At 42.0% G+C, this 24,509-nt stretch overlaps 1 protein-coding gene across 2 annotated transcripts in view; it reads right to left on the bottom strand.

The window, feature by feature from the left end:
• The window catches only part of samd10b (sterile alpha motif domain containing 10b), a 144,749-nt gene that overhangs the window by 82,920 nt on the left and 37,320 nt on the right, over positions 1 to 24,509 (bottom strand). For both annotated transcript variants that reach the window (XM_061980917.1, XM_061980909.2), the window contains exon 2: positions 17,853 to 18,037. In XM_061980917.1, coding sequence (XP_061836901.1) covers positions 17,853 to 18,037 — 185 coding nt within the window. The remainder of the gene's footprint in view (positions 1 to 17,852; positions 18,038 to 24,509) is intronic.

Genomic DNA, 24,509 nt, shown 5'->3' with positions numbered 1-24,509 from the left:
TGTACATCTTATAGCCTCACTGTTGCAAATGTCCTTTAGACAAGGGGGAGTACTCCATTGGTCTATCGCAGGGGTGGGCAATTAATTTTTACCGGGGGTCGCACGAGCAACCCGAGCACTGCCGGAGGGCCACATCGACAATATTTCAATTAAATTTTGCTCAAATTATTTTTGATATACCGTAAGATAAATAATAATAATAATAATATTTTCATTTAACCTAACTTATCTTTATACAAAAGCAGATGGCTTTTGATGGTTTTATTTTTAACACTTTCTTACACAACACTTCCTGATGTATAATACAATGCAAAAATGTAAATTTCTGTCACTTTATCCTGCATCCTTTTTGTTGTGAACGTATCACGCCTGTAAGGTGATTGGCGAAGAAGGAGGAAGCGTTGCTGTTGCGGAAATGAGGAGTGAGGATAGACGTGCGTGTGGAAAGAACGAGATAAGTTGAGCTGTGTTAGTATAGGTTGCTCAATAAAAGTTTAAAAAGAGCGTCAGACTTGGTGTGCACTTCTTCTGGACGCTACAATTGGTGTGAGAAGTGGGATGAAATGCCTCCCAGTTCGCCTTGCTATCAAACCTGGGAGTCTTCATTGAGGGCGGAATTCCCCCATGCCAAGCAGCGTGCGCTGCACCTGTCGACGCTGCCTCTCTCCTTCCACCCTCTCTCTCTCTCTTTGCGACGAGCTCCTCACGTCCGGGATTCACAGACATCTGCAGTCGCTGCCGGCACCTTAAGTCCCCACTCAATGTCCTTCGCCTCCCGTTCAATCTTGACAAAGTCGCCGGGAAACATCGTGGCACGTACCTCCCGATGACGTAGCAGACTGAGCACACAAGCAGCGCAGTATACTCACACAAGCAGCGGCAGTATGCGCAAAGTTTTACTTCTGACACCAATTGTAACGTCCAGAAGAAGTGCACACCAAGTCTGACGCTCTTTTTAAACTTTTATTGAGCAACCTATACTAACACAGCTCAACTTATCTCGTTCTTTCCACACGCACGTCAATCCTCACTCCTCATTTTCGCAACTCAAGAACACAACATCAACTTCAGCAGGTTGTTACACTATATTATTTAAACACAGCAACCTGTGTACCACAAATTAAGCACACGGCTTTACCTTTAATTTCTGTAAAGAAATACTTGGCAGTCCATGTCTTGTTGAAAACACGCCATTTGTCATCAACTTTTCTTTTTTTAGCGTCTCGGTGATAACCGGGCATCACTTGTCACTGTGCACTTTCACTCACAGGTTACACACGGACATATGCCCATAAATAACATTTTTCAAAATAAAAGCAGCACAGTTGTATTGCACGCACGACATAGATGTTTTTTTACATTTATTTTGTAATTTGTGATTGCCGCTGTTCACATTCACTCACAATCGCGCACGAGTATACGTCCACACGGAAGTAATACAAATAACGCTTTTCAAAACAAAAGTAGCACCGTTGTATTGCACACTCGAGATAGATACTTTTTTAAATGTATTTTGTAATTTATGATTGGCCTCACGCGGGCCAGACAGGGACATACAAAGGGCCGGATGTGGCCCGCGGGCCGCAGGATGCCCAAGTCTGGTCTATCGGCTCTCTTTCACGTGAGCAGCTAGAGCCAGAAAAGGAGTCTGTTGTGTCATGTGCTATTTTGGGTCACACACAGGCGGAACGCTTTGAAATATGTTTTTTCTACACTTTGTTTTGTCCCTCCATGGGCTGCACGGATAGGATTAAAATCTTCACAAAAGCGACGTGTAAATGTTATTGGCACGCTGGCTGCTGTGCTTATGTTCTACTGCGGAGATGACGAGCTACTGAGCAGATTTCCAACCATTAAAACAGCAACTGCAGTAACGTGCTGCTACTGAGCTTTAAAGAAAACACATCAGAACTCAATGACCATTTCAGACAGTTATCATATGACTTGCAGTAGAAGCATTAGAGAGAAGGAAAGTCAATGTGCTGGAGCGCTGTTACATCACAACCCTTACACTTTCCTGTTACATAAGTTTCTGTCAGGTAAGAACAGAGAAACAATTAGCCCTTCCATTACCATTGACATTTGATATGTCACTGACTCTGAGGCACTGTTGTTCTCTACTGTGTGTCTGACAATAAAATACATTGTACCGTATTTTTCGGACTATAAGTTTTTTTTCATAGTTTGGCCGGGCTCCAGTGCGACTTATATATGTTTTTGTCCTTCTTTATTATGCATTTTCGGCAGGTGCGACTCAAACTCCGAAAAATACGGTACATATGGATGTAGTATTCCCTCCCAGCTACTTTGAATGTAACATTTATGTGCAACCAGTAATTGCACTTCACTTGACAGTAAATTACAAAACTGGGCAATGTTTCTCTAACTTAAACCTTATTTAACTAAGAAATGATCATATTTGTTGGGTAATATGAGCCTTCATTGCAAATTTTAGAGATTTGGTTTGAAAACTTTGACAACTCAAAACACTAAAAAGTAATCTAGGTTACATTTGTTCGTGAAATTCAAGACTCACAAAGGGGAACTGCACTTTTTATTTTAATTGAGGCCTATCGTTGACAATCATGATGAAATAAATTACTTATTTTTTTAATGCATTCTAAATAGTAAATAAATGCGATCACAAGTATGCTTACAATGGAGTCTATGGGAGCTGCACTGTTCTGCTCATAGAGCCCTTACAAAACATCCAAACACCTCCATTAAGGTTTTATATACATGATGTAAGTATATATGTAATGTAATAAAAGGCACATTTGTAATAACATGTAATATTTGCGTATTTTGCTCATTTTAAGCATTAGTTTAAAAAAGGCATCACAATGTTCACTTTGTTTTCAACAACGTCAGTATTAACTGCTCACTGCAGACTTTATGAGAGCCAAGAAATGTAATAAAACATCACATACTGTACAACAGTGGTCTCCAAACACCGGTCTGTGGACCGGTAGCGATCCGTGGACCTTTGTTATAGTACATGGGACAATGCACATTAGATTAATGGACATATAAAATGTAAATTTGCCAGATTGTAGCCAAAGGCAAATTTGTTTGCCGTTTTTATCTGCCACACGTAGAAAGCTGGTCCGTGAAAATATTGCATACATTTAACCAGTTCGTGGTGGAAAAAAGGTTAGGGGACTCTGCTGTACAAGGTCCGCTGTCATTAGGATGCCGATTGGCATTGAACACTTCCGGTTCCGGTTCACCGTGCGTGACTGTTCGCTGACTGCTCGCTGTTTCGAAAAAGCTAAGTATCGTTCTATTTGTGTGCTTTTAAATTGTTCTGTAGCTTTCTTTATTACTTTCTCAACATATTTAGTAGTACTATTTAACTTGCAAATCACCCGATCTCTGTCTCTCCACACCTCCCGCAGCTAGCTAGCTGCTAAGCTAACGAAGCTAGCGCGGAGAAAGGCGTCGCCGGGCGCCGGTCAGAAGGAGTCTACTCCTGCACACCGTGACCAGGACTTCTCGGAAGACAGCAGGAACTTCACTCGGTGACAGAAAACACCGTGAGTATGGCTTCCTGCGCGTCTTGCACCTTACTCACGGAGAGGCTGGCTCTGCTAGAGGGCCGTGTCCGCCAGTTAGAGCAGAGTAATCTCGTAACTTTAGATGTTGCGGACACATCTGCTAGCGTTAGCTGTAGCGAGCTAACTAGCCCAGCCTGTAGTAGTCCTAAGCGGCCTAAAAGCTACGGTGTACCGGTTGAGACGCATAATAGATTTAGCTCTTTAGCTAGTCCTACACCCCAGTCTACCGGGCACCACACCTTAGTCATAGGGGACTCCATCACCCGAAACATAAAGCTTAGCAAACCAGCCACAATTAAGTGCATCCCGGGGGCCCAAGCACCTGACATTGAGGCTAATCTTAGGGAGCTAACTCGCAACAGGCCTAGTAAACACGTACGACAGGCTAATCGCACCACTAGTTATGCGAATATAGTTGTACACGTTGGCTCCAATGACACTAGGATGAGACAGTCAGAGATTACAAAGAGAAACATAGCCAGGACTTGTGATCTCGCTAGAAAGATGTCCAGGCATCGAGTAATTGTCTCTGGCCCCCTGCCTGCGAGAGGCAATGATGAGAGATATAGCAGATTAGTCTCGCTTAACAAGTGGCTGGCTAGCTTCTGTAGACAACAGGGACTAACGTTTATTGATAATTGGCCCTCTTTCTGGGGCAAACCAGGCTTGCTGATGAGGGACGGCCTTCACCCTAACCAGGAAGGCGCCATCATCCTGTCTAAGAACATAGACTACTGTTTAAGTCACATTTGACTAACTACACTAGAGCAAGCCCGGTCACAGGCAATTACAGAGCCTGCTAGTCCGGGTGAGGAGTCAGTTAAGCTAGAACTAGCCAGCACCAGGCTGGATAATTCCTGTACGCATAGCAATTTTCTCAGAATAACACACAACTCACATAATGTGTTTTCTGTTGTGAATGTCTCCGGGGTAGATATGCATTCTACTGAGGTGGCAAATCATGATGCGTTCAGTCGATCGCAGCATCAAGCAAACAATCTGAAAATTCCCGTCGTATCAATTCCTAGATATGGTCGAAACTATTTAAAGTGCACTACGTATAATAAACGCAACATTATTAATATTTCTACTACGGATAATTTAAACAAAAACTCGTCAAAACAGCCCAATACTTATAATATGGGCTTTTAAACATAAGATCATTGTCTCCCAAAACGTTATTAGTTAATGAGATCATTAGAGACAACAATCTTAACGTCATTGGTCTTAGCGAAACCTGGCTCAAACCAGACAAATTTTTTGCCCTAAATGAGGCATCTCCTCCTAACTATACGAATGCGCATATTGCCCGTCCCCTTAAAAGGGGTGGGGGGGTCGCACTAATATACAATGAAAACTTTAACCTTACCCCTAACCTAAATAATAAATACAAATCGTTTGAGGTGCTTACTATGAGGTCTGTCGCACCGCTGCCTCTCGATATGGCTGTTATCTACCGCCCCCCAGGGCCCTACTCGGACTTTATTAATGAATTCTCAGAGTTCGTTGCTGATCTAGTGACGCACGCAGACAATATAATCATAATGGGGGACTTTAATATCCATATGAATACCCCATCGGACCCTCAGTGCGTGGCGCTCCAGACTATAATTGATAGCTGTGGTCTTACACAAATAATAAATGAGGTTCATTATCGCAACGGCAATACAATAGATCTAGTGCTGGTCAGGGGTGTCACCACCTCCAAAGTTATGGTACTCCCATATACTAAAGTAATGTCCGATCATTACCTTATAAAATTCGAAGTTCTGACTCATTGTCAACAAACTAATAATAATAATAACTGCTATAGCAGCCGCAACATTAATGCTGCCACAACGATGACTCTTGCTGACCTACTGCCTTCGGTAATGGCACCATTCCCAAATTATGTCGGCTCTATTGATAACCTCACTAACAACTTTGACAATGCCCTGCGCAAAACCATTGATAGTATAGCACCGCTAAAACAAAAAAGGGCCCCTAAAAGGCGCACCCCATGGTTTACAGAGGAAACCAGAGCTCATAAATTATCATGTAGAAAGTTGGAACGTAAATGGCGCGCGACCAAGCTTGAGGTTTTCCATCAAGCATGGAGTGATAGTTTAATATCGTATAAACGCATGCTTACCTTAGCTAAAGCTAAATATTACTCAAATCTCATCCGCCTCAACAAAAACGACCCTAAATTTTTGTTTAGTACAGTAGCATCGCTAACCCAACAAGGGACTCCTCCCAATAGCTCCACCCACTCGGCAGATGACTTTATGAATTTCTTCAATAAGAAAATTGAACTCATTAGAAAGGAGATTAAAGACAACGCATCCCAGCTACAACTGGGTTCTATGAACACAGATACAACTGTATCTACGACGGATACTGCAATACAAAATAGTCTCTCTCTTTTTGATGAAATAACATTAGAGGAACTATTACAGCGTGTAAGTGGGATAAAACAAACAACATGTTTACTTGACCCACTTTCTGGGAAACTTATCAAGGAGCTTTTTGTATTATTAGGTCCATCAGTGCTAAATATTATAAACTTATCACTTTCCTCTGGCACTGTTCCCCTAGCATTCAAGAAAGCGGTTATTAATCCTCTGCTCAAAAGACCTAACCTTGATCCTGACCTCATGGTAAACTACCGACCGGTGTCCCACCTTCCCTTTATTTCGAAAATCCTCGAAAAAATTGTCGCACAGCAGCTAAATGAACACTCAGTGTCTAACAATCTCTGTGAACCTTTTCAATCCGGATTCAGGGCAAATCACTCTACGGAGACAGCCCTCGCAAAAATGACTAATGATCTACTGCTAACGATGGATTCTGATGCGTCATCTATGTTGCTGCTTCTTGATCTTAGCGCTGCTTTCAATACCGTCGATCATAATATTTTATTAGAGCGTATCAAAACACGTATTGGTATGTCAGACTTAGCTTTGTCGTGGTTTAACTCTTATCTTACTGACAGGATGCAATGCGTCTCCCATAATAATGTGACCTCGGACTATGTTAAGGTAACGTGCGGAGTCCCTCAGGGTTCGGTTCTTGGCCCTGCACTCTTTAGTATATACATGCTGCCGCTAGGCGACATCATACGCAAATACGGTGTTAGCTTTCATTGTTATGCTGATGACACCCAACTCTACATGCCCCTAAAGCTGACCAGCACGCCGGATTGTAGTCAGCTGGAGGCGTGTCTTAATGAAATTAAACAATGGATGTCCGCTAACTTCTTGCAACTCAACGCCAAGAAAACGGAAATGCTGATTATCGGTCCTGCTAAACACCGACATTTATTTAATAATACCACCTTAACATTTGACAACCAAACAATTACACAAGGCGAATCAGTAAAGAATCTGGGTATTATCTTCGACCCAACTCTCTCCTTTGAATCACACATTAAGAGTGTTACTAAAACGGCCTTCTTTCATCTCCGTAATATCGCTAAAATTCGTTCTATTTTATCCACTAGCGACGCTGAGATCATTATTCATGCGTTCGTTACGTCTCGTCTCGACTACTGTAACGTATTATTTTCGGGTCTCCCTATGTCTAGCATTAAAAGATTACAATTGGTACAAAATGCGGCTGCTAGACTTTTGACAAGAACAAGAAAGTTTGATCATATTACGCCTATACTGGCTCACCTGCACTGGCTTCCTGTGCACTTAAGATGTGACTTTAAGGTTTTACTACTTACGTATGAAATACTACATGGTCTAGCTCCGTCCTATCTTGTCGATTGTATTGTACCATATGTCCCGGCAAGAAATCTGCGTTCAAAGAACTCCGGCTTATTAGTGATTCCCAGAGCCCAAAAAAAGTCTGCGGGCTATAGAGCGTTTTCTATTCGGGCTCCAGTACTATGGAATGCCCTCCCGGTAACAATTAGAGATGCTACCTCAGTAGAAGCATTTAAGTCCCATCTTAAAACTCATTTGTATACTCTAGCCTTTAAATAGCCCCCCTGTTAGACCAGTTGATCTGCCGTTTCTTTTCTTTTCTCCTCTGCTCCCCTTTTCCTTGAGGGGGGGGGGGGGTGGCACAGGTCCGGTGGCCATGGATGAAGTGCTGGCTGTCCAGAGTCGGGACCCGGGGTGGACCGCTCGCCTGTGCATCGGCTGGGAACATCTCTGCGCTGCTGACCCGTCTCCGCTCGGGATGGTGTCCTGCTGGCCCCACTATGGACTGGACTCTTACTATTATGTTGGATCCACTATGGACTGGACTCTCACAATATTATGTCAGACCCACTCGACATCCATTGCTTTCGGTCTCCCCTAGAGAGGGGGGGTTACCCACATATGCGGTCCTCTCCAAGGTTTCTCATAGTCATTCACATCGACGTCCCACTGGGGTGAGTTTTTCCTTGCCCGTATGTGGGCTTTGTACCGAGGATGTCGTTGTGGCTTGTGCAGCCCTTTGAGACACTTGTGATTTAGGGCTATATAAATAAAGATTGATTGATTGATTGATTGATTGATTGTAAACGATAGGCAAAATTCCAAAAAAGTGCAGATATTTGAAAAGCATAAATACTTCCATCCGTTTTCTATACGGTTTGTCTGCAATAGGGTGAGCTGGAGCCTATCACAGCTGAAGTTGGCGAAAATCAATTACAGGAGTAGAGTTGCCTCAATACCAATATTTTGGTACCGGTACCAAAATGTATTTCGATACTTTTCAAAATACATTGGACCACAACAGAATGTCATTATTGGCTTTATTTTAACAGAAAATGTTATGATACAATAAACATACATTTCTTATCACAATCAAACAACAATTTTGGCATTAAATAACACAGTGACCATAGTAGACAATTTTTTAGTAGTACTGTAGGTTAGCTAACGGGTTAAAATGGCTCCTAATTTGGCTGCTGACGTATGCATGAACACACTGTTTTTCAACCACTGTGCCACAGCACAGTAGTGTGCCGGAAGTTCTTGTCGGGTTTGCAGTGGGAAATTATGCAATTTCACCTAATTGGTCTTAAATATATTTTTTGCAAACCAACAATTATAATCTGCTAATAATGTGCCATTGCTAAGTGTCTGTGCTGTCGAGAGATTGGCAGAGTAACCATGTAATACTTCTGAATTCCATATCAGCAGGTGGCAGCAGGTAGCTAATTGCTTTATAGGCAATACCTTGAGACAAGAGAATGAGTGATGCATGAATGGTTATGGTTTAAATTCATATCGAAAAATTGTGTCAAGTGTTTGATGAGAACGATGTTTTATTGTAGGCTATTGAGATACATTTTTCAACATTTTCTGCTGGTGGTGTGCCTCGGTATTTTTTTTAATGAAAAACATGTGCCTAGGCTCAAAACAAGTTGAAAAACACTGCACTAACACATTGTGTCATTTTCCACTGTATTATTTTTTTAAATTATGAGGGACAAGTAGGGATGGGAATCAAAAACAGGTTCTTGTTCAGAACCTTTCCCCAGTGTATCACTTTCTTGGAATTGCTTGCCAATTTTTCAAACTATTTCCTTAACAATGCCGGTGGTTGGGAAGAGCACTATTATTTGTTAAAATGAAATCCATGCTGTAAGCCATAATCATCAAAATTATATCAAAACGAAGGCTTGAAATATCTTGAGTTGCATGTTACATGCATATATGATAGTTTCAACTTGTGAATCGAAACTAATATTATAATAATTTAAGTATCACAAGTATATTTTCTAGGGGATGACAAGATTCTTAAACGTTTTGAAATAATTGCAAAATGCTACATTCTTGCGTAATTCCGACATGCTTTATTTTGAAGAATATTTATTTCTTATATTTATTTTAATTATTTGTTTTTTTAATGCAATGTGCCTCTTAAGACCTTGCTGTTGGTTTTGTAAGGTCACGTTACCTCTGAACTAAACAAAATGTATCTAATCCATCTGTTTGTTCTCTTTTTTTCCAAATGAGAATCAATAAGAGATTCAATAAGGAACTGAATCATTAAGCACAATCAAAAGTAGAATTGTAACCGGAAAAATCGTATCAATTCCCATCCCTAGGGACAAGTAGGTAGAAAATGGATGGATGGATGGATTATTTATCTACTTGATCATTTACTGATAATTAATCTTGTTACTTTCCGTTTTCTATCACTCATCTTCTTGGCATCCGTCCATCTATGTGAGACAATGGAGTAGCTTCGTGTCAAGTATCATCGGCACCTGCAGGAGTGGCTAAAGAGCCCAACCCGCGAGTAGCAATCTCTGGTGCAGATGTAGGATGTTGACTGTTGTGGCTGGTGCTCCCTTCTCTTCCGTTTTATCTTTTTCTCTGCAAGGGCCGCATTTCTCGCCTTTTCATATGTCCAGACCACTGATGCCGGTAGCGCGTTACTTAGTAAAGCGTTAGTCTAATATGACGTCTTTTTTCATTAACGACAAATCTAACGTGTTACTATTTCCAAACCAGTAGTCAGATTAAAGTTTATAGAATCCAAGTCACAGTGCATTACTATTTCTTTTTTTTCCAATTTTCCCTCGCAAAAATATATTTTATTTCTTCTAGCGGTCTTGGAAAGTGACGTCATGTAAGCGACACCAAAATAAACACAACAATGGCGGGCGGAGAGAGAAGCGCGTTTTCAAATTGGAAATACTGTCATTATTTCGAGTTTCTGTCCGTTAAAGACAACAATATAAAGGTTCGCTGTATACTCTGTCCTGGAGACAAAGTATTATCCACCTTCAAAAACACAACTTCAAATTTGAAAAAAACATTTGGAGTCACGGCAATCAAATTAAGAGTGGAAGTCCCACCAGGTGGTGCGAAGGAGAGAGCTGTGACTGATACAGCAGGCCCCCTACCACCCAAACAACAGAAGCTGGACTTTCGTGCAAAAGCGTTAAGCGGGGGGGAATTAAAGAAGTTGGTCCGGCAGTATGTTGTCGAGGAAATGCTGCCCTTAAGCACAGTTGACTCGCCCTCGTATCGTGCCATAACAAAGAAGATCCCTGCTAGGATCAACGCGGACTTGCCTCACAGAACATCCTTTTCGTACTACCTGGTGATGGAGTATGCACAGATGGAGAGCAACCTGACAGCCGCACTGAATGAGGTAGAATTTGTGTCAACTACCGCAGATATTTGGACTGCGCACAATCGCAGCTATATGGGAGTAACGCTCCACTGGATCAGTAGATCCACATTAGAGCGCAACAAAGCTGCATTGGTTTGTCGGAGAATTTGCGGTAAACACACTCATGATGTTATTAGTGCATAATGTTACGATCCGCTGCCCGGATCATAGTTTGTTTATGTTTGAGTCACGTGTTTTCAGCACCTTGAGTTTCGTTTGTTTCTGTTGCCATGTCGACAGATTACATTCACCTGCCTCTGGTTAGTGTTCGGGACGCGCACCTGTTGCCCGGGCACTAATCAGAGGGCTATTTAGTCTTTGCCCTGGCCTCACTCGGTCTGGCTTCCTAGTTTGTTCCCACACAACTGATGACGACGTTTATTTCATGTTCCTTAGCTGCTAGTTTTCACGCTAGGCTATTTTGGTTTACTAGCTCCCACGCTAGCCCTTTTGTTTTGCCTTTTGTGCTACGTGTATGTCTTTTGTTTATTCATCGTATGATTTATATGTTAAATAAATCATATTCCTACCTGCAAGCTGTGTCCGAAGCCGTCTGCATCCCTGGGAGAACACACCCGCATCACGATGCGACCACGTCGTTACACATAAATCGAAAACATTCACTCTTCATATGGACTACTCAAAAAAGTAGTGGCAACAGTGACCAACAACGGGTCCAACTTTGTCAAGGCGTTTAAAGTTTAACCGCCTGTCACAGAGTCCGATGATGAGACGGAGGAGGAAGGGTCTGCCCCCACAGATGATGATGTCACTTTTTTAGATCTGTCAGGAATCCTCTCAGCTGAGAACGAAAGTGATGACCAGCTGTCTCTTCCCCCACAACACAGGTGTGCTTCACACACCATCAACATCAGCAAAATGCGCAGCTCTTTGGACCAAATCAAGCAGATCTACTGTTGCATCAGAAACAGTGGAAGAAGTCAGCAAAATAAAGCTCCTGGTACCAACATCCACAAGGTGGAACTCCTTCTTTGATGCTGTGAATAGAATTGTAGAAATTCCCATGAGTGACCTGCCTACTCTGTGCACCAAGCTGGGAGTGACGTGTTTCAAAGAAAAAGAGTACCAATTCCTGCATGAGTACTGCACTGCCATGAAGCCTCTGACTGCAGCACTGGACATTCTACAAGGCGACTGTCCTTACGGGACTTTACTACCCACACTTGGAGTTCTAATGCAAAAGACCCTGGCAGTGAAAGATGGGCTCACCAGGATGACTGCAGGCCTTCCGGATGCTATAGTGCAGGTATGTTCCATCTTTAAGCTAGTTATAATGTTCTTTCATCACACTATTCATAAACATGGAACAGAATATTCATTATCATTGCAAAATTAAATCTATAATATCGATCCCACATAGGCATGTTTTGCACAAGTAGCCCTTGCAAGCACAAGCATATTTAGGCTATCTAGACTCGTTTTGCCGGTGTGTTGGACAACAAAGATGCCCTTCTCGCAGCTGTCAGTTGTCCAAAATTCAAACTCCGATTGCTGAGAGATCCAGATAGAAGACAGCGAGTAAAAGGGCTTCTGACAGCAGAGTGCTGCACAACTGGTCCCCCAGTACAAGCCTCGCCAGTGTGCCCACCACCTCTGCAAGCCAAGGTGAGATGGACTTTTTCACTTTTGAGGCAGAGCCAGAGGAGACCGACTCTGCAGAAAATGAAGTCATGGACTACCTAAGGTCAGCCTATGACCTTCAGATTCTGCATCGGTTTCCAAAAATTAAGAACATTTTCATAAAGTATAACTCTCCAATCCCATCGAGTGCTCCTGTGGAACGGCTTTTCAGTCTGGGAGGTTTGGTCCTCACGCCGAGAAGGAATAGACTTGCTGACAAGAGGTTTGAGAGGCATCTTATTAATGAGGTACAACCACTGGTTTACTTGCTCAACGCCACTGTTTGAATCATAACTTGATTATAACAATAGAACAATAAGAGCTAACATGTGGTGTTATACACTGTTTTGTTTTTTAAAACCACGCTTAGCTGCTCTGATGTTGTGAACAACAGGTTCAATGTTCATAAGAAAAGTTCAAAATAATGTAATAGTTACATTTGTATTTGTAGGTTTTGCCATTGCAGTATTAACAGTAAGGTAAAAAGACCGTCTTTATTTTATTTTATAAAACAACATTTATGTCAACTGCAGTAAAGAAAAACGGTCTTTTTTTATAGATAAAGCAAGTATGTACAGGTATGTGCAATCATTATTTTTTTTTACATGTAAAACAAGTATTTATGTTAAGTGCAGTGAAGAAAGACTGGCATTATTTATTTTTTAATATAAAATAAATGTTTATCTTATGTGCAGTTGTTGATGTTAAATAAAGTGATTATTGGCAAAACTGCTTGTCATTTTTATGTTGAGGCGGCGGGGGTAATGTCGGGAGCTGCATTGCTGAATGTAACTGTTAAAGTAACTTGTAATCTAATTTAGTTACTTTAAGCTCAACTAATCAGTAAAGTAACAAAGTTACTTTCTAAAGAAGTAATCAGTAGTCATTAATCAGATTAGTTTTTCAAGGTAACTCTGGCAACACTGGTCCGGACACCGCTCCTCAACGTTGAACGCCAGGATGCACAGTGGTCAGCAAGGTACTCCCTAAAAACGACGTCGATACGGCAGTGCTTAATTTCTTTCTTGCAGGCGTCTTTAAAACAAAGGCGTGGTTGTCAAATCGGCCGTTTGCCTTTCACCACTTCGCCACAAAGTAGGTCCTTTGGGATGCCTCCGAGTTATATCCTTCTGACATGTACAAGCCAGCATAAACGCCGCTCACAGAGGATGGTCAAGATTCTGCTTAACTCAGTTTGTTGCAGGACTTCTGTGTTTGGCACCTTGTCCTGCCAATGTGTAAGTTGCGCCTCACTGCTGTAGAGGAGTGTGCTAATCAAGCAGGCCTGGTAGACACGCAGCTTAGGATTCTCCGTGAGACAAGGGTTGTTCCAGACTCTATGGTATAGTTTCGCCATAACTGCTGTGGGCTTGGCAATCCTCCTGCTCACTTCTATATCCAGCGTGAGCAAGCTCCAGATAATGGACCCAAGGTAGGTGAAGTTGTCAGCAGCCTCTAGCTTGTGCCCGTCGATTGTGATGGTTGGGGGGTGGTCTGTGCCCTGTGCCATGATTTGGGTCTTCTGAAGACTGATAGTTAGTCTGAACTCCTTGCAGGCATAGGAGAGGCAATTGACAAGCTGTTGGAGGCTGTCTTCTGTGTGTGATGACAAGGCTGCATTGTCCGCAAAGAGCAGCTCATGGATGAGCACCTCAATTACCTTGGTCTTGGCACAGAGGCGGGCGATGTTAAGTGGCTTGATGTAGACTCTCTCGCTGCAGTCTTTGAAGACGTATTGGAGGATCATCATAAAGACTATGCCGAAGAGCGTCGGCGCCAGGACGAACCACTACTGACAGGGAAGGCCTCAGAGATGGTGCCATTAAAGCTGACTGCTGTGCATGTCCTCACGGGATGATGTGAACATAGCAAGTAGTTGTAACGGGCAGCTAATCTTCTGAAAAAACCTGAAAAGTCCACTCCCCCTGACCAGGTCAAACACCTTCGTCAGGTCAAAGAAGGCAAGGTAGAGGGGCATGTATTGATCTTGGCATTTTTCTTGCAGTTAGCGCAGTGAGATTATTATGTCCAATGTTGACCGATAAGCACGGAAGCCACACTGGGACTCTAGGTACACGCGGGGGGTTGGGGTTGGCAGGCTCGCCAGGGCAACATGAGCAAAGGCCTTTCCCAAGATGCCGAGCAGGTAGATCCACTCGGTAGATGTTGCAGTCGCGTCTGTCTCCCTTCCCCCTATCAAGCTCTTCCATGACTGGCAGGTCTGGGATGGCAGAAAGTCGGTGATGACGTTCTGCGTGGCGAAGAACTCTTCGCAGCGCTGGAGCTACTTCCCCTAGTCGCTGATCACTTCCCCTAGTTTGGACTTGAGGGGGGCATACTTGGTGGGGCTGGGCCTGTTGCTCTTTTGATGCCCTTGTACATTCCTCTTGCATCACTGGTGTCTGCTGCAGTGTGGATGCTGCTGCAGAGATTCTGCCTGTAGGTGTTGGCACAACGGCAGGCAGTCTGCTGGGATGCTTTCCTGGCAGCTTTCAGTGCAGCAAGAGTATGGGTCTGTGTAAGGCCTTGTATGCCAGTAGTGCCTGCCTCTTGGCCTCGAACACAGGTGCCATCTCCTCCCAGTGGGCCTCAAACCAGTCAGCATTTTTGCACTCCTTTTTCCCGTAGGCAGAGATGGCTGCATTATTCAGTGTCACGTAGGCAGCCCTACCTAGAGTTGGTGGTGTCATCAGCTGGTATCCTCTCAGCAAAGGTTTTATTAAGGTGACTCAGCAACTGCTGGGTCTTTGCTTGGTCGCTGGTACTGCAGGTGTTGATGCGTGGCTGCCCTTTCTTCTTCGCTGAGGATGGTGGCCGAGCCAGAAGATGTTGACAGCAGAAATGAGAAGATCATCTATGTGCCTTCCAGAGAGGGCTCGATTGAGGCGACAAGCATGTTTTTCACAGCGAAGCCAACATCGTACCAGCGGGCTTCCTCTGTAGGCCAGAAAAATAATTAGTTTGCTTCCCTGATGGTGTCACTGTCAGCCAGTCGACGTTCAGCCGGGAGAGTTCCCTGTCAATGATGGCAGTCTTCCTTGTGTCATCCAGCTGCTGCAGGTCAGCAGAGAGTCCAGGACACATAGTCCCAACGTTCCAGTTTGAAAATGGAAGAGCTAGAATCTTCTTTCGTTTTTTTTGTGTTGGATTTTGTCTGGTACGAGGATTTTGTGGCTCACTATACGAGGTGGTCTCTACTCTCCATGCATCCAATGGAGCATGCAAGCCATGGCGGAACAACACCTAACTGGCTTGGGGATGCCGAGCTTTGGCGTGCAGTAGTTGTTCAGTGGGACTACGAAGGTCCTTCCCACCGACAGAAGTGGCCCCTTGTGCTCGTTTCCTTCGCCAATCGGATAAGCTTATAATGCTTATAAAGCTTATAAAGCTTATAAAGCTTATCACTTCCCGTGTTTTGCCGGCATCTTTCGGTGACGCTGGAGTGTCCTCTCCAATGGAGCTACATAGCCTTAACAGATACGATGGAGGAGGAGCTGTTGTCCAGGCAGCAGACCTGCCCTCTCCACGGAGCTGGAGAAACCAAGGTAACAACGAGTGTTGATACAGCTGGGCACCAGCGCCATCGCAGGAGTTGCCGGAATGGCATTGTGTTGTCAGACCGCCTTCGGGACTTCAGCTCCTGATTTTCTGTCAAGGTTTGTTCCCTTAGTCTTCCCATAAAAGGGTATCCCAGCAACGCAGCAGAGGTTTTTTATCAGAGTTTTCATTCTTCTAGATAGGCTACCGACTAAGGTTGACGAGCCAATCTGCCCAAAATAAAGTATATACATACATATATACATACTGCCTTAGCCTTTACACCTCATGGCTCACCAATAGGCAGTGACTGACTCGTGGAGGGTGCTTCATGCCCGTACAGGTCATAGAAATATATACACTTCTGGTAATATGTAATAAGCATTTATTCTTCTGTTGTTTAGATACTTTACATTAGTTTTGGGTGATACTACAAATGTTGGTACCAAGTCAATACCAAGTAGTTACAGGGTCATACATTGGTCATAATTAAAGTTCTCCTGTGTGCAGGGACATATTTCCCGAGTTTATAAACAATAAAAAATGACAAAAGAATTAGTAATAATAAAAAATATCGTGTACTTAGTATCTTTACAGTCAATGCAGTTGTCGATCCACCCATTTGTTTACATGCAAGAGCGCTTGTTTGCTGTTAGCGGTTAGCTACGGTGTGTAGTGAAGCTTGTTTAGCTATTCCTTGTCCTGCAGAGATGATATTTGTAAGAACCGTAGTTTATTGGAAGAGAGGATTAGTGATTTAGTAGCTAAAACACTGCGGACTGCAGATGGAAGTTATGTTAGGTTAGGTTACTTTATTAGTACCCAAAGATAAACTTGTTTTGCAGCCAGCAAGATCAGGACATCCATTTAAACATACAGAGAAAGTAACATCTTAGATATGCAATACAAAGACCTACCACCGCTAGCTAGCTGTGTTTTAATGTACAGCTTGAAGTGCAGCACTTTAGTGTTCATAGCTCCACTTTATCAAGAATTTTTAAGCCAAAATGCATCCATTGTCCCTTTTATTTCCCCACGCTGTCTGCTTGTAAGTGCTCTGTGCTTGTGTGTCGACTAACATGCGCCTCTGCTCATATTGCCAGAAATGTCACAACATAACGACAGCGCGCCATCATGTCCGTAAAAAAATGACCGGTAATTTTTAGAGGCAGTATGGTACTTTCCCTACTTTAATTCATTCGTACAGCGGTACTTAATTGGTACTGGTACAACTCAATACAGGAGACATAACATCTACAACCACTTACACTCACATTCTGACTGATGGACAACTAATTGAACAGATAACTTATGTTTTGGTGTTGTGGAACAAAACAAGTCCAGAGTAGCTTAAGACAATTCCATGAAAGCACAGAAAGAACATGCAAACTGTTCCAATGGAGATTTGACCAAGATTCCCAGACAGACAGACCAATCAGAATTTGTAATCAAATATGCATGTGTAACATACTCCACTGAGATTAGAATACAGACATCCCAACCTGTATTTTGTTGATTTGTATTTTATTTTATTTTATTACTTTTATGTTTGGGGCATTTTCGGCAGCCAAAAATGGTGTATCAGTAATATTTTGTTTTCATTTCATCTGCAGGAAATACATGGACAAGTGTTGACACCTCCCGAATGCAAATACGCCCACCGCATTTGTTTCACTTTTTAGTGTGTCTCAAGACCACTCAAGCATGAAGGTGCATTTCAATGTTAGTGGGGAATACATGGTCAATTAGAACATCCATCCATCCATTGTCTACTGCTTGTCCCTTTCGGGGTCACGGGAGTGGCTGGAGCCTATACCAGCTGCATTCGGGTGAAAAGCAGGGTACACCCTGGACAAGTCGCCACCTCATCGCAGGGCCAACCCAGATAGACAATTATACTATATTTGAAAAGGATACAGGTATAAGTTTATAACAATTTTTAAATAGTTAAAAAATCTGTTTTTTTAGTATTCTCTAATCTCCCATCTTGGCTTGACGCCTTTTTACCTGGATGCCCTCCGTGCCAGGTTGCTGCAAAAGTTTGACAGTGCGTGTGTGCGCCGTCGTCTGGCCGCGGCCGTCGTGCCAGGTCAGGTTGCTGCCTCCCGAGCGACGTGGCAGCTGGTAGCTCAGTTCTTCGGCCGACAGCGTGTGCTCCAGGGAGGCGCGGCAAAAGCTGAAGCTGGAAGCCGCTGTGAGGAGCAAAAGGTTGAGAAGGAGGAGAAAGAAATAGAGACGTAAGTAGAGGGAGATAATACATGGTCACTTTGTAATGACTTTCATGAGTACTTTTCTTTCATGTGAGGCACAATAGCAGCTGATAACAATATTCTAAAAGATTAAAGTGCCTGCATTCATTAAAGATTGCATGCTTTGTGTGAGTCATACATGAAAAACAATGTTAGTGACGTGAAGAGCAGCAGTGCTATCATACAAGTGAACTTGAAGTGCATATGAATGACATATTTCAGGCACACTTCTTAATCAATCAATTAGTCCATCAGTGGTACAGCTAGATCACCTAATTCCATCTAAATCTTAAATTGTATACATTTTGGGACAATTCTACGCTTCCAACTTTGTAGGAAAAGTTCAAGGTTAAAGGTTTAAGGTGACTTTATTTGTACTCGAAGGTAGATTTGTTCTAGGGCTGGGTGATATATCGAATATACTCGATATATCGCGGGTTTATCTCTGTGCGATATAGAAAATGACTATATCGTGATATTCGAGTATACGTCCTCACACAGTTGCTTTTAGCTGCGGGCATTACACTACAGGCGTTTCTCACTCTTTCTTGTCTCTGCTTCTTACAGAGACATAAAACAAGCGTACCTTCTTACATACGTCACATACTGACGCGCATGCAACGTCACACGCCCTCGCCGAGCAGAGAGGTAGCGGCATGGATAACGTTAACTGTGGTGCTAACGGAGTGGTGCGAGTGGTAATACGAGAGAAAGAAGGTGCAAATCTGTTAACAAATGAAGGAAGAATTAATTCCCAAGAAAAACAGCACGGGGTCCATCGTCTGGCGGTGGTTTGGCTTCAAGCGGGAATATGTTTGTATGCGGCAAAAGCGTTGCTACAAAAAGTAGCAGCACTGCTAATGTGTAGCACCATTTGAAAAGTCACCCGCTGGAGAATGAAGAGTGCTTGAAACTCTGCATGTCAACATCTCGGCCGGTGCCACACCCAACAAAATGCCCAAGCAACCATTTCCACATCAACACCGTATGAAAAAAATAGTCAACAACAGAAGGAGATAACGTCCGCAGGAACCTACTACATAGCGAAGGACGTACACTATTTGATTTCCTATTTAGCAGCTAATTTTTATTTGACAGTTATTGAAATATCTTGTGTGACATCATGCACAAAAGTGCACTTTATTTGTTTTAAACTATTGTAGTGGCGTTCTGTACAAAAAAATGCACTTTAATTTAGTGTTTTGATATGTCCTCTTAGTGACATCATGCACAAAAGTGCACTAATAGCTTGTTTTAAAATGTATCTGACAATCTTGCACTTTCTCTTTTGGAATTTACATGAATGTTTGTGCCATTGCTTAATAACTGTTTAATAAATACAGTTTTGGTAAATTGACTTAGTTGTGATTTTCCTCTCTGCATAAAAGTTTAAAATGAGCATATATTAATGCAGTATGAACAAGAATGTTTTGATGTAGACACATAGACTCATCATACTGGTGTTATTATATGCATCAAGTGTTCATTCAAGGCTACGGCAAAGTATCGAGATATATATCGTGTATCGTGACATAGCCTAAAAATATCGAGATATTAATAAAAGGCCATATCGCCCAGCCCTAATTTGTTCTGCAGTGGAAAATAAAGGAGGATGGCATCTGCATATATATTGAAATAAAAGTAATAACACATAACAAATGACAACATGACAATGTACTGCCTGGGACCAGGGCCAGTAAAATAAGGAAAGAAAAAATCATATGAACAATAAAGACTCAAATTAAAAGTTAATAAAAGACAGTAAGAGAAAACTTCCATGAATGAATAAATACATGAAAACAAATGAAAAATAAATATGTGCAATATAACTATAATTTGGTTAAAAGAATAGCTGCAGCTGGAACAAAGCTGTTCCTTTACCAAGATGTTCTGCATCTTGGGACCCTAAGCCTTCGACCAGACGGGAGGAGATGGAACTCACCATACACACGTTGAGAGATTTCTGCTATAATTGAGTTGGCAATCTGCTGTACCTGCCTGGTGTACAGGGACTCCAAACTCAGCTGGGGCTCACTAGTAAGTCGACTTGACCACTTGATTATTTGACTTAATCAGTTTTTGTTCTTCAGAAGCAGACCTCCAAACCATGACACCAGACAAAAAGATAAAACCGATCAATAAAAGCATGATAAAACAAAATGATCATGGTTTTATCAACATGAAAGAAAGACAGTTTCCTTAGACAGTGAAGACACTGGTGACCCCTTTTGCATACAGCATCACAGTTATCCTTAAAATTCAAAGTATTGTCAATAATGGTTCCAAGATATTTATGAGATTGTACACATTTGGCGGTTTGTCCCTTAATAATATTGCCCGCATACGTAATTCCTGCCTGATTTCTGCATACTAAAAGTCCGATTTGTTAAAGTGCTCGGACACATATTTGTGAAGAAACTGCAGACAATAAAAAGCATTGGAGAGAGCACACATCCTTATGGGGAGCCAGTCGAGGAGCACACTTTGTTTGATAAAAAACCATTGACTCTGACTCATTGTGTTCTGTTTTGTTAAAAAGTAAAAAATTGGCAGAAAGGTCATGGCTATAGATCTGAAATCATTTAAAATGTGAGGATGACTGGATTTAGGGACCGGGACAATAATAGCGTCTTTTTAGACTTGGGGGACATGCTGTGTTTCTAAGGACTGGTTAAAAATAAACATAAAAACAAAGCTTATTTCTTTTGCACAGACCTTAAGTAGCCGACCACAAATATAGTCTGGTCCAGGACTCTTGTTTACTTTTGTGTGTGAGAAGGTTATCTCATCATCTTTTTGAATAATGGGAAGGTGTTGATTACTGTGAAGTTTGAGACTGAGTTCTTGTATTTCTTTACTAAAATCAAGAGTATCAGAACGGTTATAAAAACAATTCAGGGCATTAGCAAGATCAGAGTCAGAGAATTTTAAATATGTAAAATGGCGTGTGCACTAGGTTTTTGGTGCCGGCTTAAGTTTTCATGCTGGACCAAGATGACCCAAGGTTGTCAGTAGCCATCTTGTCTTCCTTTTGGGATTTATAGCTCTTTCTGGATTTCAATTTTCAGCTCCTTGGAGGCCAACTGAAAATCTGACACATAACCTCATAGAAAAGCAATGTTCCTTAGTGACCCATGGCTAGTTATTGGGGTAGATTTTAACCCTTTTATTAGGAATAATCATATCTCTGCAAAAGGTAGAAAATAAAAAAATGACATTAATAAGTTCATCCAAGTTATTAGAGAGATGCTTGAACACATCCCAGTCAGTGCAGTCAAATACACAAGTACATACAGTCGTGGTCAAATGTTTACAATGTCATGGCTGTCTTGAGTTTCCAATCATTTCTACAACTCTTATTTTTTTGTGATAGAGTGATTGGAGCACAAACTTATTTGTCACGAAAAACATTCATCAAGTTTGGTTATTTTATGAATTTATTATGGGTCTACTGAAAATGTGACCAAATATGCTGGGTCAAAAGTATACATACAGCAATGTTAATATTTGGTTACATGTCCCTTGGCAAGTTTCACTGCAATAAGGCGCTTTTGGTAGCCATCCACAAGCTTCTGTTAAGCTTCTGGTTGAATTTTTGTACCACTCCTCTTGACAACATTGGTGCAGTTGAGCTAGATTTGTTGGTTTTCTGACATGGACTTCTTCCTTCAGCATTGTCCACACGTTTAAGTCAGGACTTTGGGAAGGCCATTCTAAAACCTTAATTCTAGCCTGATTTAGCCATTCCTTTACCAATTTTGACCTGTGTTTGGGGTCAATGTCCTGTTGGAACACCCAACCTCCGGGCTGATTATTTTAGGTTGTCTTGAGGAATTTGGAGGTAATCATCCTTTTTCATTGTCCCATTTACTCTCTGTATAGCACCAGTTCTATTGGCAGCAAAACAGGCCCAGAGCATAATACTACCACCACAATGCTTGACGGTAGGCATTGGTGTTCCTGGGTTTAAAGGACTCACCCTTTCTCCTCCAAACATATTGCTGGGTATTGTGGCCAAACAGCTCAATTTTTGTTTCATCTGACCACAGAACTTTTCTCCAGAAGGTCTTACCTTTGTCCATGTGATCAGCAGCAAACTTTAGACAAGCCTTAAGGTGTCACTTCTGGAGCAAGGGCTTCCTTCTTGTATGGTAGCCTCTCAGTCCGTGGCGATGCAAAACACGCTTGACAGGGGACACTAACACCTGTGTTCCAGCAGCTTCCATTTCATTGCAGACCTGCTTTTTGGTGGTTCTTGGTTGACTCTTGATCATCCTGACCAATTTTCTCTCAGCAGCAGGTGATAGCTTGCATTTTCTTCCTGATCGTGGCAGTGACAAAACTGTGCCATGACCTTTATACTTATGAACAATTATCTGCACAGTTGCTCTCGGGACCTTAAGCCGCTTTGAAATGGCTCCAAGTGACTTTCCTGACATGTTCAAGTTAATGATTCGTTTTTTCAGATCCGTGCCGAGTTCCTTCGACTTTCCCATTGTCGCGGTTGTAACCGAGTCTAATGACTGCATCACATGAGCCCTATTTAAATAAGCTCAGAGAAGTCAACAGGTGTCGTCAATCATAATCCCTCACATGAAGTTAAGAGGCCATGCCATGAAGCTAATTTGATTGTAACTTTTCTACATCACCAAAATTGATAATGTATGTTGCTGTATGTATACTTTTGACCCAGCAGATTTGGTCAAATTTTCAGTAGACCCATAATAAATTCATAAAAGAACCAAACTTCATGAATGTTTTTTTGTCACAAACAAGTATGTCCTCCAATCACTCTATCACAAAAAATAAGAGACGGCCATGAAATGATGTCCTTCACAAGCGTATGTAAACTTTTGACCAGGACTGTATATGTATGTGTGTATATATATATATATATATATATATATATATATATATATATATATATATATATATATATATACATACATATATATATATATATATATATATATATTAGGGCTGCAACTAACGATTAATTTGATAATCGATTAATCTGTCAATTATTACTTCGATTAATCGAGTAATAATCGGATAAAAGAGACGAACTACATTTCTATCCTTTCCAGTATTTTATTAAAAAAAAACAGCATACAGGCGCCATGTTCTTTCAACTTGCCAAATAAAACAAGGAAAATGTTACAAAAATGCACACTTTTGACACCCCTGCTATAGATAAGAAACAATTTAATCTGATAAATGTATCGATAAAAAGCAGAGCCTGACGACGCATGCGCGTTTATCACAACTCCCTCGCTCTCTCTGTCTCTCCCCCTCCCTCACCAATGCTGCTGCATGCACAATTTGTTTTGTTTTTAACCTTCTTAACCCTGAACGTACATTGAAAATACACGCAACCCTAACTCAAAATGCCGGACATTTGAGGCATTTAAGAAACACCGCCCGACAGCCCCGCTAAAGAGGACATGTCCGGTGAAAAGAGGACGTATGGTCAGGACCTAGCCCGGTTGCTGCTAGCATGCTAGCAGCGATCGGTTTCCATCCATCTATCCATTTTCTACCGCTTATTCCCTTCGGGGTTGCGGGGGGCGCTGGAGCCTATCTCAGCTACAATCAAGCGGGAGGCGGGGTACACCCTGGACAAGTCGCCACCTCATCGCAGGGCCAACACAGATAGACAGACAACATTCACACTCACATTCACACACTAGGGCCATTTTAGTGTTGCCAATCAACCTATCCCCAGGTGCATGTCTTTGGAAGTGGGAGGAAGCCGGAGTACCCGGAGGGAACCCACGCAGTCACGGGGAGGACATGCAAACTCCACACAGAAAGATCCCGAGGTACGTCCGGTGAAACCGATCGCTGCTAGTCCTCTTTTGCTAGCATGCTAGCAGTTAACGGGCTAGGATAGACTGACCATACGTCCTCTTTTCACCGGACATGTCCTCTTTTGCGGAGCTGTCAGGGCGGAGTTTCTTAAATGCCTCAAATGTCCGGCATTTTGAGTATTGTTTACACAACGTGCAGTACGCTACTTAATATGTCCGTGTGGAAACTCGTTCGGTACACTTCTGCACCGAAACAAAACGCCCGTACCGAAACGGTTCGATACAAATACACGTACAGTTACACCCCTATTATTTTGATTATTGTTTCTCAGCTGTTTGTAAATGTTGCAGTTTATAAATAAAGGTTAAAAAAAAAAAAAAAAAAAAAAACGTAGCCTCTGCGCATAGCAGAGATCCAACGAATCGATGACTAAATTAATCGCCAACTATTTTTATAATGGATTTTAATCGATTTAATCGTATAGTTGTTGCAGCCCTAATATATATATATATGTATATATATATATATATATATATATATATATATATAGATATAGATATAGATATAGATATATATATATATATATATATATATGTATATATAT

This window comes from Nerophis lumbriciformis, linkage group LG01, assembly GCF_033978685.3.
Source record: "Nerophis lumbriciformis linkage group LG01, RoL_Nlum_v2.1, whole genome shotgun sequence".
Classification (NCBI taxonomy): Eukaryota; Metazoa; Chordata; class Actinopteri; order Syngnathiformes; family Syngnathidae; genus Nerophis; species Nerophis lumbriciformis.
This window is presented reverse-complemented; position numbering and strand designations above follow the sequence as displayed.